General features: G+C 41.3%; 3 protein-coding genes across 3 annotated transcripts; 2 read left to right on the top strand and 1 right to left on the bottom strand.

Moving 5' to 3' along the window:
• The first annotated feature begins 3,442 nt into the window (after nucleotides 1-3,442).
• Nucleotides 3,443-6,673, top strand: LOC138948710 (prefoldin subunit 6-like). Its single transcript, XM_070320315.1, has 4 exons — nucleotides 3,443-3,586; nucleotides 4,253-4,323; nucleotides 5,164-5,288; nucleotides 5,829-6,673. Exons 1-4 carry the CDS (start codon nucleotides 3,523-3,525, stop codon nucleotides 5,947-5,949), a joined length of 381 nt encoding a protein of 126 aa, XP_070176416.1. The 5' UTR covers nucleotides 3,443-3,522; the 3' UTR covers nucleotides 5,950-6,673.
• A 3,045-nt stretch (nucleotides 6,674-9,718) lies between these two features.
• Nucleotides 9,719-15,435, bottom strand: LOC138948708 (tRNA-splicing endonuclease subunit Sen15-like). Its single transcript, XM_070320314.1, has 4 exons — nucleotides 15,262-15,435; nucleotides 13,430-13,511; nucleotides 12,553-12,739; nucleotides 9,719-11,240 (listed from the first exon to the last, which is right to left on the bottom strand). Exons 1-4 carry the CDS (start codon nucleotides 15,298-15,300, stop codon nucleotides 11,033-11,035), a joined length of 516 nt encoding a protein of 171 aa, XP_070176415.1. The 5' UTR covers nucleotides 15,301-15,435; the 3' UTR covers nucleotides 9,719-11,032.
• A 55-nt stretch (nucleotides 15,436-15,490) lies between these two features.
• LOC138948707 (uncharacterized) lies at nucleotides 15,491-18,160 on the top strand. The gene has a single exon (XM_070320313.1). The coding sequence runs from the start codon at nucleotides 15,673-15,675 to the stop codon at nucleotides 16,984-16,986; it is 1,314 nt and encodes a 437-aa protein (XP_070176414.1). The 5' UTR covers nucleotides 15,491-15,672; the 3' UTR covers nucleotides 16,987-18,160.
• The last annotated feature ends 655 nt before the right edge of the window (nucleotides 18,161-18,815 follow it).

Genomic DNA, 18,815 nt, shown 5'->3' with positions numbered 1-18,815 from the left:
GCCGTCTGCCAGTAGCGGTTAGGTCATACAGTGGAACCCCTCTCTAGCGACCTTGAAAATGTTGACAAAAATCGGTCCTTATGGAGGGGGGTCCTTACAGAGGGAGGGAGGCGGAGTCAGGGGGCCACAAAGAAAGTCAGATTTTCTTAAAAAAAAGAAAACAGAGACGTTTGAGTTGCTGACGACTGTTCCCTCAAGCAAACTGCTTCGATTTCATGTTTGTCCATGGTGTCCACCAGTTCTGGTGCATGTACCGTACTACCCTGGCCAAGTTTTCTCTCAAGACATCAAAGAGACCGCCCCATAGGTTAAACTCCCCATAGGTTAAACTCGGTCACTGACCCGGGTGCAGGAAGTGTTTCCTCTCTCAGATATGAAAGGGGAACCACCTCTCATAGCTAAAACTGGGTCAATGACCCCTGGGGAGAAGGTCAGTGTCTATAAAATTTTAATCCTAGGCCTGCGGCCAGGGGGGGGGGTATACCGGTACCATTTGAGAATCAGACCAAATGAGAATTGAACCATTTGAGAGCATCCTTTTTTTTTCCAATCACTACATCGAAGGCCTGCGCCCCGGGGTTCACATGGGTTGGTTTGTTTGTTTGTTTCAAACCCACACCCATATACACACATTTCACATTTAAACCATTTGTCGGTCCCCTGTCGATATTTATCGACTAAGTTCCTTGTGGTAACCTGGCTTTACGTTTGGGATTCGTGCCTAATATTCAACGGCTTTTTTTCCTTTTTTACATTTAGTCAAGTTTTGACTAAATGTTTTAACATAGAGGGGGAATCGAAACGAGGGTCGTGGTGTATGTGTGTGTGTGCGTGCGTGCGTGCGTGTGTGTAGAGCGATTCAGACCAAACTACTGGACCGATCTTTATGAAATTTTCCATGAGAGTTCCTGGGATTGATATCCCCGAACGTTTTTTTCTTTTTTTTGATAAATGTCTTTGATGACGTCATATCCGGCTTTTCGTGAAAGTTGAGGCGGCACTGTCACGCCCTCATTTTTCAACCAAATTGGTTGAAATTTTGGTCAAGTAATCTTCGACGAAGCCCGGACTTCGGTATTGCATTTCAGCTTGGTGGCTTAAAAATTAATTAACGACTTTGGTCATTAAAAATCTGAAAATTGTAAAAAAAATTAAAAATTTATAAAACGATCCAAATTTACGTTTATCTTATTCTCCATCATTTGCTGATTCCAAAAACATATAAATATGTTATATTCGGATTAAAAACAAGCTCTGAAAATTAAATATATAAAAATTATTATCAAAATTAAATTGTCCAAATCAATTTAAAAACACTTTCATCTTATTCCTTGTCGGTTCCTGATTCCAAAAACATATAGATATGATATGTTTGGATTAAAAACACGCTCAGAAAGTTAAAACAAAGAGAGGTACAGAAAAGCGTGCTATCCTTCTTAGCGCAACTACTACCCCGCTCTTCTTGTCAATTTCACTGCCTTTGCCATGAGCGGTGGACTGACGATGCTACGAGTATACGGTCTTGCTGAAAAATGGCATTGCGTTCAGTTTCATTCTGTGAGTTCGACAGCTACTTGACTAAATATTGTATTTTCGCCTTACGCGACTTGTTTAGGTTTTTCTTCTGCAAATGGCGGGAGTGCGGGTCGGGCATGGGGGTGGGGAGGGTAGATAGGGAAGGGGGCACTGGATTGAGGGTAACAGTGCTTGGCCGGGAAAGAGGAGATATGCGTGGGTGGGCGGAGGGGAAGGGGTTAGACCTGGGATTTGAAGTCTGTCATTGAGGTTGATGATGTAGCCTTTACATTTTTATTTATTTATTTATTTATTTATATGGGAGATTTATATAGCGCTTGACATTCTCTAAGCGCTTTACATATTCATTTATATACTGTACATCTTTACATCTGGTAGTGTTAACCGTACAATGGACCAAAAAGGAACCTAATTTTAAGTTTGAGATTCCCAAGACTCCCCTATCTGAAATGGGGTTATAATCTCATAAAATGTACTGTCTATTAAAATCCAATAAGTATTGTACTTGCATCTTGTATGTTGTATTGTTGCCGCGTGCACAGAAATAAAGTGACAGTTTGAAATAAACGGACGGATAAACAGAAAATTAAAACTTCCTTTCGATTAAAATCTCGGGTCAACATTTTCCAAGAGCCGCCGGGTTACAGACAGTAGACGGGCTTATTTTCTTCTGTTTCCGAGCATTTTTTGCGCGATACATTTATCATACATACATGTATAACAGTGGCTAAAAACGGCAGTATTTCTTCTTAGGCTAAACCGAACGTATCATTTACTGACAGCTGGGGCGAAGGTGTTCATCAAAAATCATCGACACCGACAAAACCAGTCATTACCCGATTAGTTTACAGGACACCCTTTGTGGATAAACCTCTTCTCTTCCCAGTCCTGAAATCTTCCGCCTTATCGATGGCCGCAGGAGCGGCATAGTCATCTGTATAGTGGAATGCATTCGGAGAGGCTCTCTCTCTCTCTCTCTCTCTCTCTCTCTCTCTCTCTCTCTCTCTCTCTCTCTCTCTCTCTCTCTCTTCTTTCTTCTTACGTATGTATATATATATATATATGTATTCAAGATTAGAATAGTCCCTCTCTGGGCGAGGGCTGGTTGAAAAGAAGCTCGTTTATATTGCTTATCATGCCACAACCCTCGTAAAATAAAATTTGATTTGATTTGATTTGATTTGATTTGATCTCTCTCTCTCTCTCTCTCTCTCTCTCTCTCTCTCTCTCTCTCTCTCTCTCTCTGTGTATGTATGTCTTTCAGTGTCTGTGTCTCCCTCTGAGTCTCTCCGCTTCTGTCGCAGTCTTTCTATGTCTGTCAATCTCTGTGTATGTGTGTGTGTGTGAGTGTGTGTGTGTGTGTGTCTCTCTCTCTATCTCTCTCTCTCTCTCTCTCTCTCTCTATCTCCCTCTCTCTCTCTCATCCGACTCTTGGCACGGTGTGACGGTGTGTCAGTGTGTGTGTGTAGAAAGGGGATTCTACTGTAGATGTTCGTTTGTGTGCTTCTTTTATTTCTGTGGTATTTTTGTTTTGTTCGTTGGTTCAGGGTTGTTGTTTTTGTCCTGTGGGTGTATGACCGGGCGGTGTGTGCTGGCAGTACGTCAGTCAGTGCGTCACAGGCAGGCTCTTCAGTATTGAAGTTCAACCGTGAGGAGTAGTCGGTGAGGAGCGGACGCAAAGCAAACAAGACGGAGAGAAAGGAAATCCAGCTTACAACGCGTGAACAAACACGCCAGCGAGTTTACTTTTATAAATGTACATGATCGTAATTTTATCATTGAAAGCTAATGTTCATGATAAGCACTCGCAGGCAAGGCAACGTATATTCAGGGGAGATAAGTACTTGTTTTTTTAATTTCAAGAAAAAATGTAGTTACTGCCCTTCTACACTGCTGAAACTTGTTACACATTTCTCAATTGGTTGATCGAGCTGGTATTGACCAATCGTAGATGACGATACATTTGCTATAGGTATAAGCATCAAAATGGCGGAAGGCACGCAGAAAAGATTACAGGCAGAACTAGAAAAGTTTCAGGGTGTCCAAAAAGGTGAGAAATCTCAACATCATAATCGGGGAAGAGAAGCTCAGGCAGTTTATGTTTTTCCTGTATGTTATTTCAGTCTATCTAAATAAAATTCTTACTCAGACAGAAGCATTGGAGCTGAAAGCAAGGCACGTGAAGATTCCATTTTCCACATTAAACTGAGCATAGCAACGTAGACTCTGTTTAATTTCTGTAAGTGACACATGCATGGGCCTAGCTGCAACGTAAAGTTGAGATAATGTTCAGGGCAGGCGTCACTAAAACGGAATACAACGTTGAAACCCCGAACCCTCGTATATTGTGTAGGCTACGGCAAAATTCAATTGTTTCCTATAAAAAAAATTATAAAGTATAATTTACATCCTCTCAGTCTCAACAGCCATAGACGACTAATGATGGAAATAATGACAGTGTGACATTTTCAATTTGAATGTTGATTTTCTAATTACTCAATGATAAACACTCTGACAAAAAGTCTTTGTATTGGCAGATTCCTACAAAGTCAAAGAAACAGGTACATGTGCAACTGAATTCCAGTCTTCACTTTGCTACTGCTAGATTGATCTTAACAAAATCACACTTTAAGTTTAACAAAACAGCATTATCTGAGCCAATAGACAATAACCCAAAGTTAACCTATTGACAGTGCCATTTTTATTCCACTTCCAGACATCCAGAAAGCAGTAACAGTGCGGCAGAAACTGGATGCACAGCTCAATGAAAACACACTGGTCAAAGAGGTTTGTAAGAATGTGTCTCAGTCTGTGAGTGTGACCGTGAGAAAGAGACATAGATTCACACTGGATATGTGTGTGTGTGGTATGTTGCTGTCTTGTTCATGGATACAGATACTGGTAGACTCTACAAGGATGAGTTTTATCTTTAATCTTTTCAGTATCTTATAAAATATAATTTTACTCTTCTGTTCTATACATGTATGTGACAAAATGCACACCAGCACTCAGCAGTTAACCAGTAACAGTAACATAGGCAAGAGCAATAAAGCTGCGCACTCCGAGTCAGACTCGCTTAGTCATACACGGTCTGCAGTATACAGAACTTTGCAATGTTTAGTGAGTAATGAGCATTGACTGATTGAGCAACGTTGTGCACACACAGGCAAAATACAGAAACAAAAAAAATGGCACAAATAAAAAATGAAAATGTTTCTGATGACCCAACTGACCCAATTTTTTTCCTTATAACCCTAGTACAACTTTTTTTTGTTTGTTTGACCTTTCAAATATCTTATTCAAAAGTACAACATATAATTTTGAAGACTTTGCAAGGAAAGTTACTCTTAAAAGAAAAATGGGAATAATGACATTGACAATGTGACATTTTCATTGGACGTTACAACCAATTCTATTTGGTACCATTTTGGTTTTCCGCCAGTGGGGAAAAGCTTCAGGACTTACATTTAATGATTGTTCATAATTTACATTCAATTAAACAGCAAACAACAACAGGAGAACATCAAATTTTGTGTTTTGTTATAAATGAATAACCAAATTAACGCGGGTTACCCGGAATAGAAATATGTCCCGAATACTGTAGATAGTCACATTGTGTTAACACAGGAATTGGACCGAGTGGAGGAAGAAGCCAAAGTGTTTAAGCTGGTGGGCCCCGTGCTTGTAAAGCAGGACTTGTCAGAAGCACGCAGCAATGTACAGAAAAGAATAGACTACATCAACGGGGAACTGTGAGTATGGTTATTTCTTGGTCAGGCTTCGAGTTTGACTGTTGGTTTCATAAGCTACATGTGTACACGGGGATGGCCAAATCTCAACATTTTAACTCGCCAGCCAGGTGAGTAACTTCAAGAAAGTCACTAGCCTGGCAGAAATTTCGCTGGCCCGGTACATACCAAAGTTGATCTGCAGTGTTTATATTGCTTTAAAATTCTAAAGTACAATCTAAAGGGTCGCATTTGACCAGAATCTTAATTGGCCAGCCGGGCAAGTTGCCAGGCAGTTTCTACTAGCCCGGCGGAGTTTTTACTCGCCCCTGGCGACCGGGCGGATGATTTGGCCATCCCCGGTACTCATTTACCATCAAATATTTGCAATCTTTCGGTTTGTACAATGGGAATCGGATCCTTTTTAGTAATTGTTGCCGCAAAGTGCACAGATTTAGAAATAGAAATACAGTAACACCTTTTACTTTGACTTTGATCTTGACCCCACTCTGTTCTTGAGTGCAATGAAACGATTTACAAATATGTGCTATGTTTGATTTTCAGAAAGCGCTATGACGCCAGCATCAAGGACCTGGAGAAGAAGCAAGAGGCTCACCGGGATGTTCTCTCCAAGCTTCAGCATCAGTTCCAACAAGCACAGGTCAAGGCCGCTGCAAAGGCCTAGGTCAAGGTCGTTCATGTTAGGTGATCAATTTTCTACTGAGGGGAATTAGCCAGTTTAGGAATGGGACATTCAAGGACTGAAGACAGCAGATTCTAACGAATAGGTAATTTGACATTATGGGCATTGTGGGCAGGTTATTATAAGTAATATCACATTAAAGTTAATTGTTGTTAAGTAGCGGTATATCACCTTGTAGCTGAGAGGGAATTGTGCTTGGTTGATTTCAGTGGTTTAGTATCGTGCAAGTTGCGCAAACTGTGTACCGATTTTTCTGGACAGTGTTTAAAACTACCTAAGTGTTTACTTTCATGACTGCATGTGTGTGATTGATGAGGGACTTATTTTCGCAGAATGAAGAAGTTGTGCTGAACAAGAAATGCTCCGACTTTTCTTGTTAAATACTAGTTTTTATGATTTAAAATTGAAAGGAAAATATTTCTCAAATAACTGCAGTGCATATATCTTGCTGTAAAATTAATACATGCTATATGCACATGCATCACATTGTGGCTGTGCCAAAGAAGAATAGCATTGTCAACTCTTACCCCAAAAAATTAAATATGAATAGAAAGGGAGCAGTTGGGACTAGGGAATTTTCCATCACAGATCAGATTTTTCCCTCATGTGTGCCTGAGTTTTTGATGTGTGTGTTGAGTTTCTATGGAAAGTTTCATTTTATAATACAAACCTATCTGAGGTGGAAACAAAAAACAGACCATGTCAGTTTGTTTGTGTGATCTGGAGTGCCTGTGTGAGTGTAGTACAGTGGAACCCCTCTTTTATGACCTTCAAAAATCGTCTTTTTTACATTTAGTTAAGTTTTGACTAAATGTTTTAACATAGAGGGGGAATCGAGACGAGGGTCGTGGTGTATGTGTGTCTGTCGGTCTGTGTGTGTGTGTGTAGAGCGATTCAGAGTAAACTACTGGACCGATCTTTATTAAATTTTACATGAGAGTTCCTGGGTATATCCCCAGACGCTTTTTTCATTTTTTCGATAAATGTCTTTGATGACGTCATATCCGGCTTTTTGTAAAAGTTGAGGCGGCACTGTCACACCCTCATTTTTCAATCAAATTGATTGAAATTTTTGTAAAGCAATCTTCGACGAAGGCCGGACTTCGATATTGCATTTCAGCTTGGTGGCTTAAAAATTAATTGATGACTTTGGTCATTAAAAATCTGAAAATTGTAATAAATTTTTTTGTAATATAAAACGATCCAAATGTACGTTCATCTTATTCTTCATCATTTCCTGATTCCAAAAACATATAAATGTTATATTTGGATTAAAAACAAGCTCTGAAAATTAAAAATATAAAAATTATGATCAAAATTAAATTTCCGAAATCGATTTAAAAACAATTTAAACTTATTCCTTGTCGGTTCCCGATTCCAAAAACATATAGATATGATATGTTAGGATTAAAAACACGCTCAGAAAGTTAAAACGAAGAGAGGTACAGAAAAGCGTGCTCAGTAGCACAGCGAAACCACTACCGCGCTAAACAGGCTCGTCAGTTTCACTCCGTTTTTTCCAAAGGATTCAACATAAAAAGTATGGGTCGTACACTACCCACGCCATCCGAATAGGGATAAACGTTGTGCCACCTCTTTGCAGACTATGGGCCGTGTACGACCCACGCCATCCAAATAAGGATAAACAACGTAAAATTCCTCAAGTAATTCGATATGGGTCGTCCACGGCTCACATCATCCGGACTGTGGTGTTCAAATTACGTCATCGTTTATTTGTTTGTTTACAAAGATAATCTTTCAAAAGTTGGGCAATGTTAAGTTCGTATGGTGATGAGAGATTACATTGTCTCAATTAAAAAATTCAAATAGTTCCATAGAGAAAGACGATTTTGTGAGCACGGTGAAGGTTAAAGATGATAATGAACAGACAATGTAGGAAAAAAACTAGGTCTTAAAACTTTAATAACAAGAGGCGAAGCCATCAAGGCTCACGTAAGAAATCGACAAACAGTAACACACACACACACACACACACAGAAAGAGCATAGGTGAAACTGTGTAAGAAAGCGAGACACTAGATCTGTCTGTCTGCATGTAGCCTACTTACAGGGACACGACTGCCAACTAGTCTCGGCCCGCTCAAAATAATAATGACTGAGACTTTCAGTACTTCCTTCGCGTGACGTCTAACGCTCTTACGTCATAATGTGACGTCAATGTAATGTGACGTCTTCAAATGTTAGAGTTTCTACAACAGACATACACACGCACATACGCACGCACGCACAGACAGACAAAGTTACGATCGCATAGGCTACACTTACGTGAGCCAAAAAGGGAGGAAGTCTTAAATTGGGGGTCTTAAAAGGGGGGTTCCACTTTACACAATGATGTTATATATATGAAGTCTTATATCGCGCGCGTATCTCCAGACTCGGACTCAAGGCGCAGGGATCTATTTATGCCGTGTGAGATGGAATTTTTTACACAATACATCACGCATTCAATCAATCAATATTAGGCTTATATCGCGCGTATTCCGTGGGTACAGTTCTAAGCGCAGGGATTTTTTTCAATTTTTTTTTATGCAATTTATATCACGCACATATTCAAGGCGCAGGGATTTATTTCTGCCGTGTGAGATGGAATTTTTTTCACACAATACATTACGCATTCACATCGGCCAGCAGATGGCAGCCATTTCGGCGCATATCCTACTTTTCACGGCCTATTATTCCAAGTCACACGGGTATTTTGGTGGACATTTTTATCTATGCCTTTACAATTTTGCCAGGAAAGACCCTTTTGTCAATCGTGGGATCTTTAACGTGCACACCCCAATGTAGTGTACACGAAGGGACCTCAGTTTTTCGTCTCATCCGAAAGACTAGCACTTGAACCCACCACCTAGGTTAGGAAAGGGGGGAGAAAATTGCTAACGCCCTGACCCAGGGTCGAACTCTCAACCTCTCGCTTCCGAGCGCAAGTGCGTTACCACTCGGCCACCCAGTCCATATCACATTCACATCGACCAGCAGATCGCAGCCATTTCGGCGCATATCCTACTTTTCACGGCCTATTATTCCAAGTCACACGGGTATTTTGGTGGACATTTTTTATCTATGCCTATACAATTTTGCCAGGAAAGACCCTTTTGTCAATCGTGGGATCCTTAACGTGCACACCCCAATGTAGTGTACACGAAGGGACCTCGGTTTTTCGTCTCATCCGAAAGACTAGCACTTGAACCCACCACCTAGGTTAGGAAAGGGGGGAGAAAATTGCTAACGCCCTGACCCAGGGTCGAACTCGCTTCCGAGCGCAAGTGCGTTACCACTCGGCCACCCAGTCGATGGGGAAAGCGTTGAAATGGCAGCTGTATCCTGTGGTGATGAAAGCTGTGGACTGGAGAAAGCCATTGATCTAAATTTCACAGTACATGTAACTTTTTACTATGAACATTGAAGACAAAGACACTCGTTGCATGGGGTCCTGATTTGGCCTAAATGGTCCCCTGGACCCAAAAAGCAACAGCTAACTATAACTAACACTCCTTGCATCAGTCACTGTACATTGTTTTTGACAAGACAATGTCCTTGACCTTCTTACCCACTGTACAAGAACGAATTCTGAAAGGTGACACAGAAAAAAAATAAAACATTGTAGCATGCACAAATGAATCGATCACACACACACACACACACACACACACACACACACACACATTCATTCTACACTCACAATTGACCAATCGAAAGTCCCGTTTAAAAAAAAACCTAAAATGTCTTCATATTGTTTTGTATCATTGCTCAATGTTTTATTGAGGAGTGAAATATGTATTGCGCATACACCCACGAACTTGTGTAGATACCCAGAGCTCTCCCTCTCTCCCTTTTTTCTCCATCTGTTATGAAATGGTGAGCAGACACAGTACAAGATGTAAGGCTTAAAGGTACTGAACTTGTCAAATCCAGGTGCACGGAGCCCCTGGGGCTTTTAGTCATACCTCAGGCAGCTATCCGTTAGAAGAACTACCAAGTTTCATTGACTTGCACCCAAAGAGTCAAGAACTGCGATTTTTTTACGAATTAATTTCGTACTCGGACCCGGCTGGTCTTGACCTATTTTTGGATCTAAATTTAGATCAGGTAGATCACCACATCATGCACAAAAAGACACGTCACTAAGCAAACTATGTCAGACGTCATCATGAGTTTGTGTAAAACAAAAGGGAAGCCGGAATCACTCAGTTGCATCGAACTCCGACCAAACACCAACGTAATAACTAGGTTAATTTATGCACTCGCGTGAACAAGAAACTGTCGAGCTTCACAGATGTCGTCGTTGGGTAGTTTTGGGTTTGTTTTACTACCATGGGAGGATTTTTGAACTGTAAATGCACTCAGCTGCAACAAAAACGCAAAACGAAGGCTGTGAGCTGCACTGTGCCTTTAACATTTACATCACTTTCACGGGCACAGTGGCATGGTGAAAAGACGTCGGCCTCCTAATCGGGAGGTCGTGAGTTTGAATCCCGTGTGTAGTCAATAACGACGTCGGGTGAAGGTTAAAAGATGACTGACGATATGTCAAAACATGAGGGATGCTATCAAGTATGACAGACAAAACAGGCATTGATCAATAGTAAAAAAAATTTGTGATGACAATGTCGTAAAATATGATTGTTATTGGAAACAATTTCAGTCAAAGTTTACTTCAAAAGGATCTCGAGTTGAAATACTTTTTCGTCATCCCTTAATCATAGCTGCCAACCTTCTGAAGTCAAAATCCAGGAGCCAGGGGATCCCCGGGGACCGTTTAGTCTTGAATATGAGCAGGGAGAAGTTGTAAAATTCAGGAGATTCCCGGAAAATCCGGGAGGGTTGGCAGCTATGCTTAATTGGTGCAGGTCATGCACTATAACCGTCCTATTAAAGAAAGTTGCATCTTCGAAATGACAGCCTAACACAACGGCCTCCATTTTTGTTTTCTTGTGCACTAGCTCCTGGAGGTGTAAATTTACAGGAGGTTAATTTTCATCGGCAAGTAACAGAATCTGAACAAAAAGTACTTAAAATGGGGGTTCCCGTGTATAATAAATATTTTATGGAGGCATTTCATCATGTTGTTGCGACTGGTGTTGACAGTAGCTTTCAATACACTCTGCAGCTTGGATCCTCCGCTTTGCAGCACGTTGTTCCCACTCTTGCTTTCGGGCGTCGCTGGCATCCAACGGTTCTGGTTTCACAATGTCATTGGACACTTTGTAATACACGATACTTGTGTCGGACGCACATACTGCCAACATCACTCTGAAAAAGAACATTTGGATAACTGATAAGAGGTCTTTGAAATATAAAACGGCGTAAAGGTGAACTTTCTGGTGTAGTATACATCACGCAAAGTATGAAACAATTTCAAAAACACCGTAAAGGTTAACTTTCGGGTATAGTATACATCAAGCAAAGTATTAAACAATTTCATCAATGTGGTAAATATAGTCATGAGAAACCTGTTCTTCACAAGGTTTTGGTCTGTTTATGTCTACTTCATTTCTGCCATATTTTTTTTTTAACGAAACCACTGTTTTGCAAAATTAAGCTATTAAATACATTGTACATGTATAAAACATTTTTAAAAAAAGATGTAAAATAGCATGTACAAAAAATGACATGCTCTATTCCCTTTCTAATGCGGCCAAAAAGCATTTTCACTTCAAGTTTCAACAGCATTTAAAGAAACTCTGAAAGTGTTCAGCTCCATTTTGAATATTGTACCTCCCTTCAACGATCGCATCACGCAAGCATAGTTGGCCCTATCCCATGAAGAGACGTTTGTCTATGAGATTTTGATACTGCATGTAATACCATTAGCTTAGACAATAACTAACTGAATACAATGCAATGAAGGTGATGACAATAAAAGTGCCAACAGGAGATTTCATCGAGCAAAGCTATCAAGGGAGGTAATACAAGTAATAATTCTTCTTCTTCTGTCTGCGTTCGTGGGCTGAAACTCCCACGTACACTCGTGTTTTTTGCACGAGTGGAATTTTACGTGTATGACCGTTTTTTACCCCGCCATTTAGGCAGCCATACGCCGGTTTCGGAGGAAGCATGCTGGGTATTTTCGTGTTTCTATAACCCACCGAACTCTGACATGGATTACAGGATCTTTTTCGTGCGCACTTGGTCTTGTGCTTGCGTGTACACACGGGGGTGTTCGGACACCAAGGAGAGTCTGCACACAAAGTTGACTCTGAGAAATAAATCTCTCGCCGAACGTGGGGACGAACTCACGCTGACAGCGGCCAACTGGATACAAATCCAGCGCGCTACCGACTGAGCTACATCCCCGCCCATAATTCTTATATGGCGCTATTAACTGCAAAACAACGAGCCTCATGGTGTTTCAAACATGCACTAAATTTCATGACAATGAATGTGCCAACAGATGTCATGCAGCGAAACTGTCAAGGGAGGTAATCAAAAATATATAATTCTTATAAAGCGATATTCACCAAACAAGCAGCCTTTAGGCGCTTTCAAACAGTAATAACAGAACAAAATGGACACTAAAATTCAACATTTGGCAGTGGTACATGTACTGTGTATTTTCTGCTACCTGTTAAAACTGTGATCATCCGCAGACAAGGATGAAAACAAGGACTGGATCTGCTGGTGTGTCAAAGAATCTTCCATCGCCATTGGAAACGCAGCCTCAAGGTCACCTCCCAAGGTCGGTCTTCCAGTGACAAAGGGTGTCTGCAGTTTCTTGCAGAAATGGAGTTTCACATCTCGCCAGCCTCGCACTGATACAAATATATATATATAAACATGTACATATATCAAAAACTTTTTGTTAACTTTTTTTCTGTGGGCCTATGTAGCATAATTCCCTGGGAATCCAGAGGCATTGAAGTCAAGTACAACAAGTAAACTAACGCATCACTAAGAAATGAAAAATAAATAATGTAATAACAAACTTCAACATTAAAATGATCTTAAACAACAAGGAAGGAGAGAACAAGAAAAACAATGTGCACAAATTAATAACAGCAGCTACAGCTCTTGACATTCAAACAAAATATGAAGGAACTGTTGATTTCCTAAAGTTGCAGTAAAACAGATGAGCTTAAAACTCATTGCAGTGGTAACTACATTGTATTTTTTATCTGGCTAGTGATGTATTTCAAATTGGCAAAGAATGGATGGAAAGACCAAACCATCACTTCACGAAACGAAGTGCAATCAAACGTGTAAAAATTTGAAGGAAAAAACTCATTTCAGTTCAGTACATGTATTTCTACTTGATCAGGTAACACAAACTTTTCAGTGGTACTTAAATATTATTCCATGGTATTGCTTCACTATTAGTTTGGTTCATTAGTTGATTTTGCCTGAGCTGGGTAAAATGGTAAAGATAATTAGAACAGATAATTTTTCTGCAAAGGATACACACCTCTTCCAATTTGTCCAAAAAAATCAAACAAGGCATTTACCTTCTGCAAGATTCAAGTAAACATGGAACGCAAGCCGTGCTTTTGCAGTGTCACAGCTGTGATGCAGCAGGAACTCTTCAAGCTGCAAAAACATAAAACACATGAGAATAAACTGTCTTTGAGCAGTTTAATCAAGGTATACATTTACACTTTTCTGGGGATTCCCCGAAATCGATTTAAAAACAATTTCATCTTATTCCTTGTCGGTTCCCGATTCCAAAAACATATAGATATATATATGTTTGGATTAAAAACACATTCAGAAAGTTAAAACGAAGAGAGGTACAGAAAAACGTGCTATGCAGCACAGCGAAACCACTACCGCGCTGAACAGGCTCGTCAGTTTCACTCCGTTTTGCACAAGCGGCGGACTACGGTCATTGTAAAAAAATGCAGTGCGTTCAGTTTCATTCTGTGAGTTCCACAGCTTGACTAAATGTAGTAATTTCGCCTTACGCGACTTGTTGTGAGGACTGGGTGGCCGAGTGGTAACGCACTTGCGCTCGGAAGCGAGACGTTGCGAGTCCGACCCTGGGTCAGGGCGTTAGCAATTTTCTCCCCCCTTTCCTAACCTAGGTGGTGGGTTCAAGTGCTAGTCTTTCGGATGAGATGAAAAACCGAGGTCCCTTCGTGTACACTACATTGGGGTGTGCACGTTAAAGATCCCACGATTGACAAAAGGGTCTTTACTGGCAAAATTGTATAGGCATAGATAAAAATGTCCACTAAAATACCTGTGTGACTTGGAATAATAGGCCGTGAAAAGTAGGATATGCGCCGAAATGGCTGCGATCTGCTGGCCGATGTGAATGTGTGATGTATTGTGTAAAAAAAATCCATCTCACACGGCATAAATAAATTAATAAATCCCTGCGCCTTGAATATGTGCGCGATATAAATTGCATAAAAAAATTAAAAAATTAAAATAAATCCCTGCGCTTAGAACTGTACCCACGGAATACGCGCGATATAAGCCTCATATTGATTGATTGATTGATTGATTGATTGATTGTTTTAAATTACAGATGGTTGCCGAAAAAGATTGAATTGATTACATCAAGCTGCTTTTCATTACAGTTTACCAACTAAAAAATATGGCAAAGCAAAGAGAAGACTGAGAAAATAGTGTGTGTATGTGGGGGAGGGGTATCTCCTGAATCAGTAAATGTCACTGCAACATCACCATCTAAATTAAGTTTACGGTAATCAGGGATGGGAATTGTCCGCCGAAAGGCAAATTTCCTCCGAATTTTGTTCCGCCGAAAAAGCGAAAGTATCCGCCGACAAAATAATTTGGGGAGGCAAAAAAACTGAATTTAATGGCGAACTTGGAGCTCAGATGACACCAAATTGCACCATATGGGTTCTTTGGAGAAAACAAATTCTGGGGTGGCATGCCGTACCCCGCCTATGGGGCTAGCCGCTGCAGTGCTTTGCACCGTCGACTTGACGCTTGGCGTCTTCAATTGCTACTACTTACACATTTTCAGCCTTTTTATTTTACTTTTTACAATTCCCATGCCTGGTTAAGTAAGATCCCCCCAGTGAGTGGCACGAAGGGGTCATAAAGCCCAATGGGGGACTTGGTGTGGGTGGTCCAACGTGTGTGTGTGTATGTGTGGGTTGGCGTGTGGTTAACCGTCGGTCTAAAACATTGTCCCATACCCACTTATACAGAGTTAATTAGTCGCAGGCAAGAATGTTACATGCATGCAGCTAGTGTTTTACAAACCACCACCCATCGAAAGTACTGGGCAAAGAGTCCGTACACATACATTTATACTAAATTCGTTTGGTTAACCACGTGTTCACAAACGATAAAATGTGCATACCACGGGATGGTCCCCGGAACTTTCCATACACTCTGTCATTCTCTTCTGTTCTGTGACAGCATGGGCAACCTGAGTTCAATGGAGTGACCTTTACCTTCGGATCAGCGTCAGATCACGATGAGTCTCGCGAGTTTTTACTTCCAACCAATCAACAACCACTTCCGTGATGTCACATGCCAAAAATAAAAATGCACACACGAAAGACACTAAAAATAGCACCCGCAACCAAAACATTGCTGGAAAGTGGTGCAAGAAGATCTTTGCTTATTTATAATATTCTCGCCTTTACTTTTCAAGACATTTTTCGATACGCTGCGACCGCAGCTCTTGTGCCCTTAGGCACTGCACTGCACAATTTCAACGGTGCCGAACTTTGCTGATCGCAGGAAAACGCAACAGAAAGGAAGTGTTATGTTGGCAGCGCGCAGAGGTTTGCTCGAGAATACGAAAGCAACTATAGGAGTTTCCCAAGAACAGCAAAGTTTAGTACCGTCGGAAAGTGTAAGGGGAGTCTATTTTGTCCTCTCAGCCGACCGTCATCGTCCTCCTTCAGAAAGTAATGATTCCGACTCCAGCGAATCTGACTTCATGTCTGAGAAAGCCGAGGGGGGCTCGCTTAAAAACTCTCCAGTACCATTCTCAGTCGAATTAGCTGGTGCTACTACAATTACTACTACTCTTGAAGTACACGGCGACCTTGGCAGACCTACCACTTCTCACAGTCCGGCACCCTGTGTCAGGCCCAAACATGGCACCACCATCGTCGGCCTGCCAGACAAACTCGTCACTCCACAGGCACATGAAACTAAAAAAGAGAAGCCCAAGAAAAAGAAAAAATGGAGAGCAGTAGGCGCTGAGGACATGGGTTTCAAATTGACCCTGTTTCCTCGTGCGCCTGTGACAGATGAAGGCAAGAAAGACGTGGAGAAAGAAGAGGCCTTGTTCTTCGCCTTCGAGGCAGAGCTGGAGCTTGTCAACCAGAGAGTCCGCCCCTTCCAGCACCTGCTGCAATTAGAAGGGTCAGGGCTGAACAAGAAGGAAAAGTTTATCCGCAGAGACTCTGACCGGCGAGTGCAGAAAGCCCACAGGCAGGTGAAGAGCAAGAACATTACTTCCCTGCTCAACAACCCAGGCCGCAAGACCCTATACATCCATTTCCGCCTCTACAAGCTCCACCCCTTTCTCCACTGCTCCAACCTTGAGCACCCAAACCTGCCTTCCCCACCCAAAAGAGCGGGTGTTTGTCTGGAAGTTGCCAGGTCTGCCATCAAAGCTCAGCAGAAAGCAGCTGTTATTCAGCTTCTGTCAGCTTCCTCTAGTACTTCCACTTCTCGGCGCCGTCGTGCACCCTGTCCTCAAAACCTTGCACACGCCCTCGATGCTGGGAACGCCGCAAACGAACTTCCGACGGACATTATATCTTTTCTTATCAGTATCCAGCATCGAGAGATGACGCCTGAGGACTATGAAGTTTTGCTGCGACTGGACGAGGGTGTTGCACCTAAGACTGTACAGAAGGACGTCGTTAGCTCCTTTGAAGCTGACGTTGTGGATGAGTCCAGTGCCGGAGGGGTGTGTAGCGTGTGCATGGAGGAGTACGAGGTGGGACAAGAGAGAAAGTTTCTGCCGTGCGAACATGTGTTCCATGCGCAGTGCATTGAAATGTGGCTCACCAATTCTTCTCAGAACTGTCCCCTGGATGGACTGCCTGTGGGATTTTCCTAGCGAAGGAATTGAAGTGTGTGTGTGTACCTGTGCATGCTTGCATATCCATATATATGTATGTGTGTGTGTCACTGTGTGTGTGTGTGTGTGAGTGTATGTGTGTGATTATTTCATGTATGTGCTGTGCATATAGTATGTGGGTGTTTCCGTGTGTGTGCTTATAATGTGTCATATATATATTATATGCATGTGTGGTGGAGTTACTGACTGTGGTAATACTGCATATGAAAACATTCAGCCACAAAACAGCTACCCCCCGCGGGTTAGGGGGAAGAATTTACCCCCCCATGCTCCCCAGCATGTCGTAAGAGGCGACTAACGGATTCTGTTTCTCCTTTTACCCTTGTTAAGTGTTTCTTGTATAGAGTATAGTCAATGTTTGTAAAGATTTTAGTCAAGCAGTATGCATGGGTGCAACTCTGCCGGCTACATGCCGGCAGCCGGTTTTTGGTTTCATCGGCTGCCGATGTTTTTGTTCCAGGAGAGGTTTTTTGGGGCATTTTAAATACTAAAAAAGCTGGACCCCAACTTTTGCCGGTTTTTGGAATTTTCCAGGTTGCACCCAGGAGTATGTAAGAAATGTTAAGTCCTTTGTACTGGAAACTTGCATTCTCCCAGTAAGGTAATATATTGTACTACGTTGCAAGCCCCTGGAGCAATTTTTTTATTAGTGCTTTTGTGATCAAGAAACAATTAACAAGTGGCTCTATCCCATCTTCCCCCCTTTCCCCGTGGCGATATAACCTTCGTGGTTGAAAACGACGTTAAACACCAAATAAAGAAAGAAAGAACAAGACAGCTGCAGATGATTTGTATATATATATCTTCTGTGGTGGGAGCTCAGCAGAACAGTCAAAGTTTTACTTACATTAAGTATTACTGAATGGCATCAGTATAAAATAAATGTTGAGATTGATCTTTTTTTTTATGTGAACAAATATGTTCCAAGAACTATTTATATTTCAGACTGTGTTATCTGGTATTGCAGGCTGTGATATAAAAGGCATAATATTGTATGTGCATGTGTCGTAGCTGCTTGTGTAAGTGTGTGTGTGTGTGTGTGTGTGATCATGCGTGTGTATGTGCGTATGTGTGTTTTTGAATCTCTCTGACATGCACAGTTGTTGATTTGATATTGTGAAGAAATGCAACAAGTAAATTATGAAGGAAATTATCTGAAAAATTTTGTCTTTAAAATTAGTGTGTGTGTGTGTGTGTGTGTGTGTGTGTGTGTGTGTGTGTGTGTGTGTGTGTGTGTGTGTGTGTGGACATGTGTAGTTGTCTGTCTGTGTCACAGCCATCTCCTTTTTAACCCCTCTCTCTCTCTCTCTCTCTCTCTCTCTCTCTCTCTCTCTCTCTCTCTCTCTCTCTCTCTCTCTCTCTCTCTCTCTCTCTCTCTCTCTCTCTTCTGCGTTATTATCATCTATTATCATCTCTGTGTGTTCGGCATCAGTTGTTATACCTTACTTCAGTAAAATAATGTGTCACTAGCATGCATTATGCATTAATTCATAAGCAGACATACAACACAGTCTGATTTAAACCAAAAAAATTAAATAATTATCAAAAGGGTTATTCACCTGCTTGAAAAAGTGCAAAATTCTTTGGGCTTTGCCTGTCATTACTTTTTTATTTTTTTATTTCATTGGTGCTTTGCCTACACATTTAAAATGATGACATTCTGGCGTTCTTGGATGTCCTGTCTGGTAAAATATAACAACACACAGACAAAACTTAAAAGCTGACCACATCAAATCTCTGTCTTTACCGAGTCTTTTCAACTCCCAACTATTTTTCCGAATAAGTCGGTGAGCTCTGTGTGGTGTAAC

This window comes from Littorina saxatilis, linkage group LG15 (genome assembly GCF_037325665.1).
Source record: "Littorina saxatilis isolate snail1 linkage group LG15, US_GU_Lsax_2.0, whole genome shotgun sequence".
NCBI classification, from domain to species: domain Eukaryota; kingdom Metazoa; phylum Mollusca; class Gastropoda; order Littorinimorpha; family Littorinidae; genus Littorina; species Littorina saxatilis.
This window is presented reverse-complemented; position numbering and strand designations above follow the sequence as displayed.

Coding starts and splice junctions, on each gene's coding strand:
- LOC138948710 (XM_070320315.1), top strand. CDS start 3,523: ATGGCGGAAGGCACGCAGAAAAGATTACAGGCAGAACTAGAAAAGTTT. Junction 3,587..4,252: donor GTTTCAGGGTGTCCAAAAAG/GTGAGAAATCTC, acceptor TTCCACTTCCAG/ACATCCAGAAAGCAGTAACA. Junction 4,324..5,163: donor AAAACACACTGGTCAAAGAG/GTTTGTAAGAAT, acceptor GTGTTAACACAG/GAATTGGACCGAGTGGAGGA.
- LOC138948708 (XM_070320314.1), bottom strand. CDS start 15,300: ATGACAGAGTGTATGGAAAGTTCCGGGGACCATCCCGTG. Junction 13,512..15,261: donor GTTCCGGGGACCATCCCGTG/GTATGCACATTT, acceptor ATGTTTTTGCAG/CTTGAAGAGTTCCTGCTGCA. Junction 11,241..12,552: donor GATGATCACAGTTTTAACAG/GTAGCAGAAAAT, acceptor GTTCTTTTTCAG/AGTGATGTTGGCAGTATGTG.
- LOC138948707 (XM_070320313.1), top strand. CDS start 15,673: ATGTTGGCAGCGCGCAGAGGTTTGCTCGAGAATACGAAAGCAACTATA.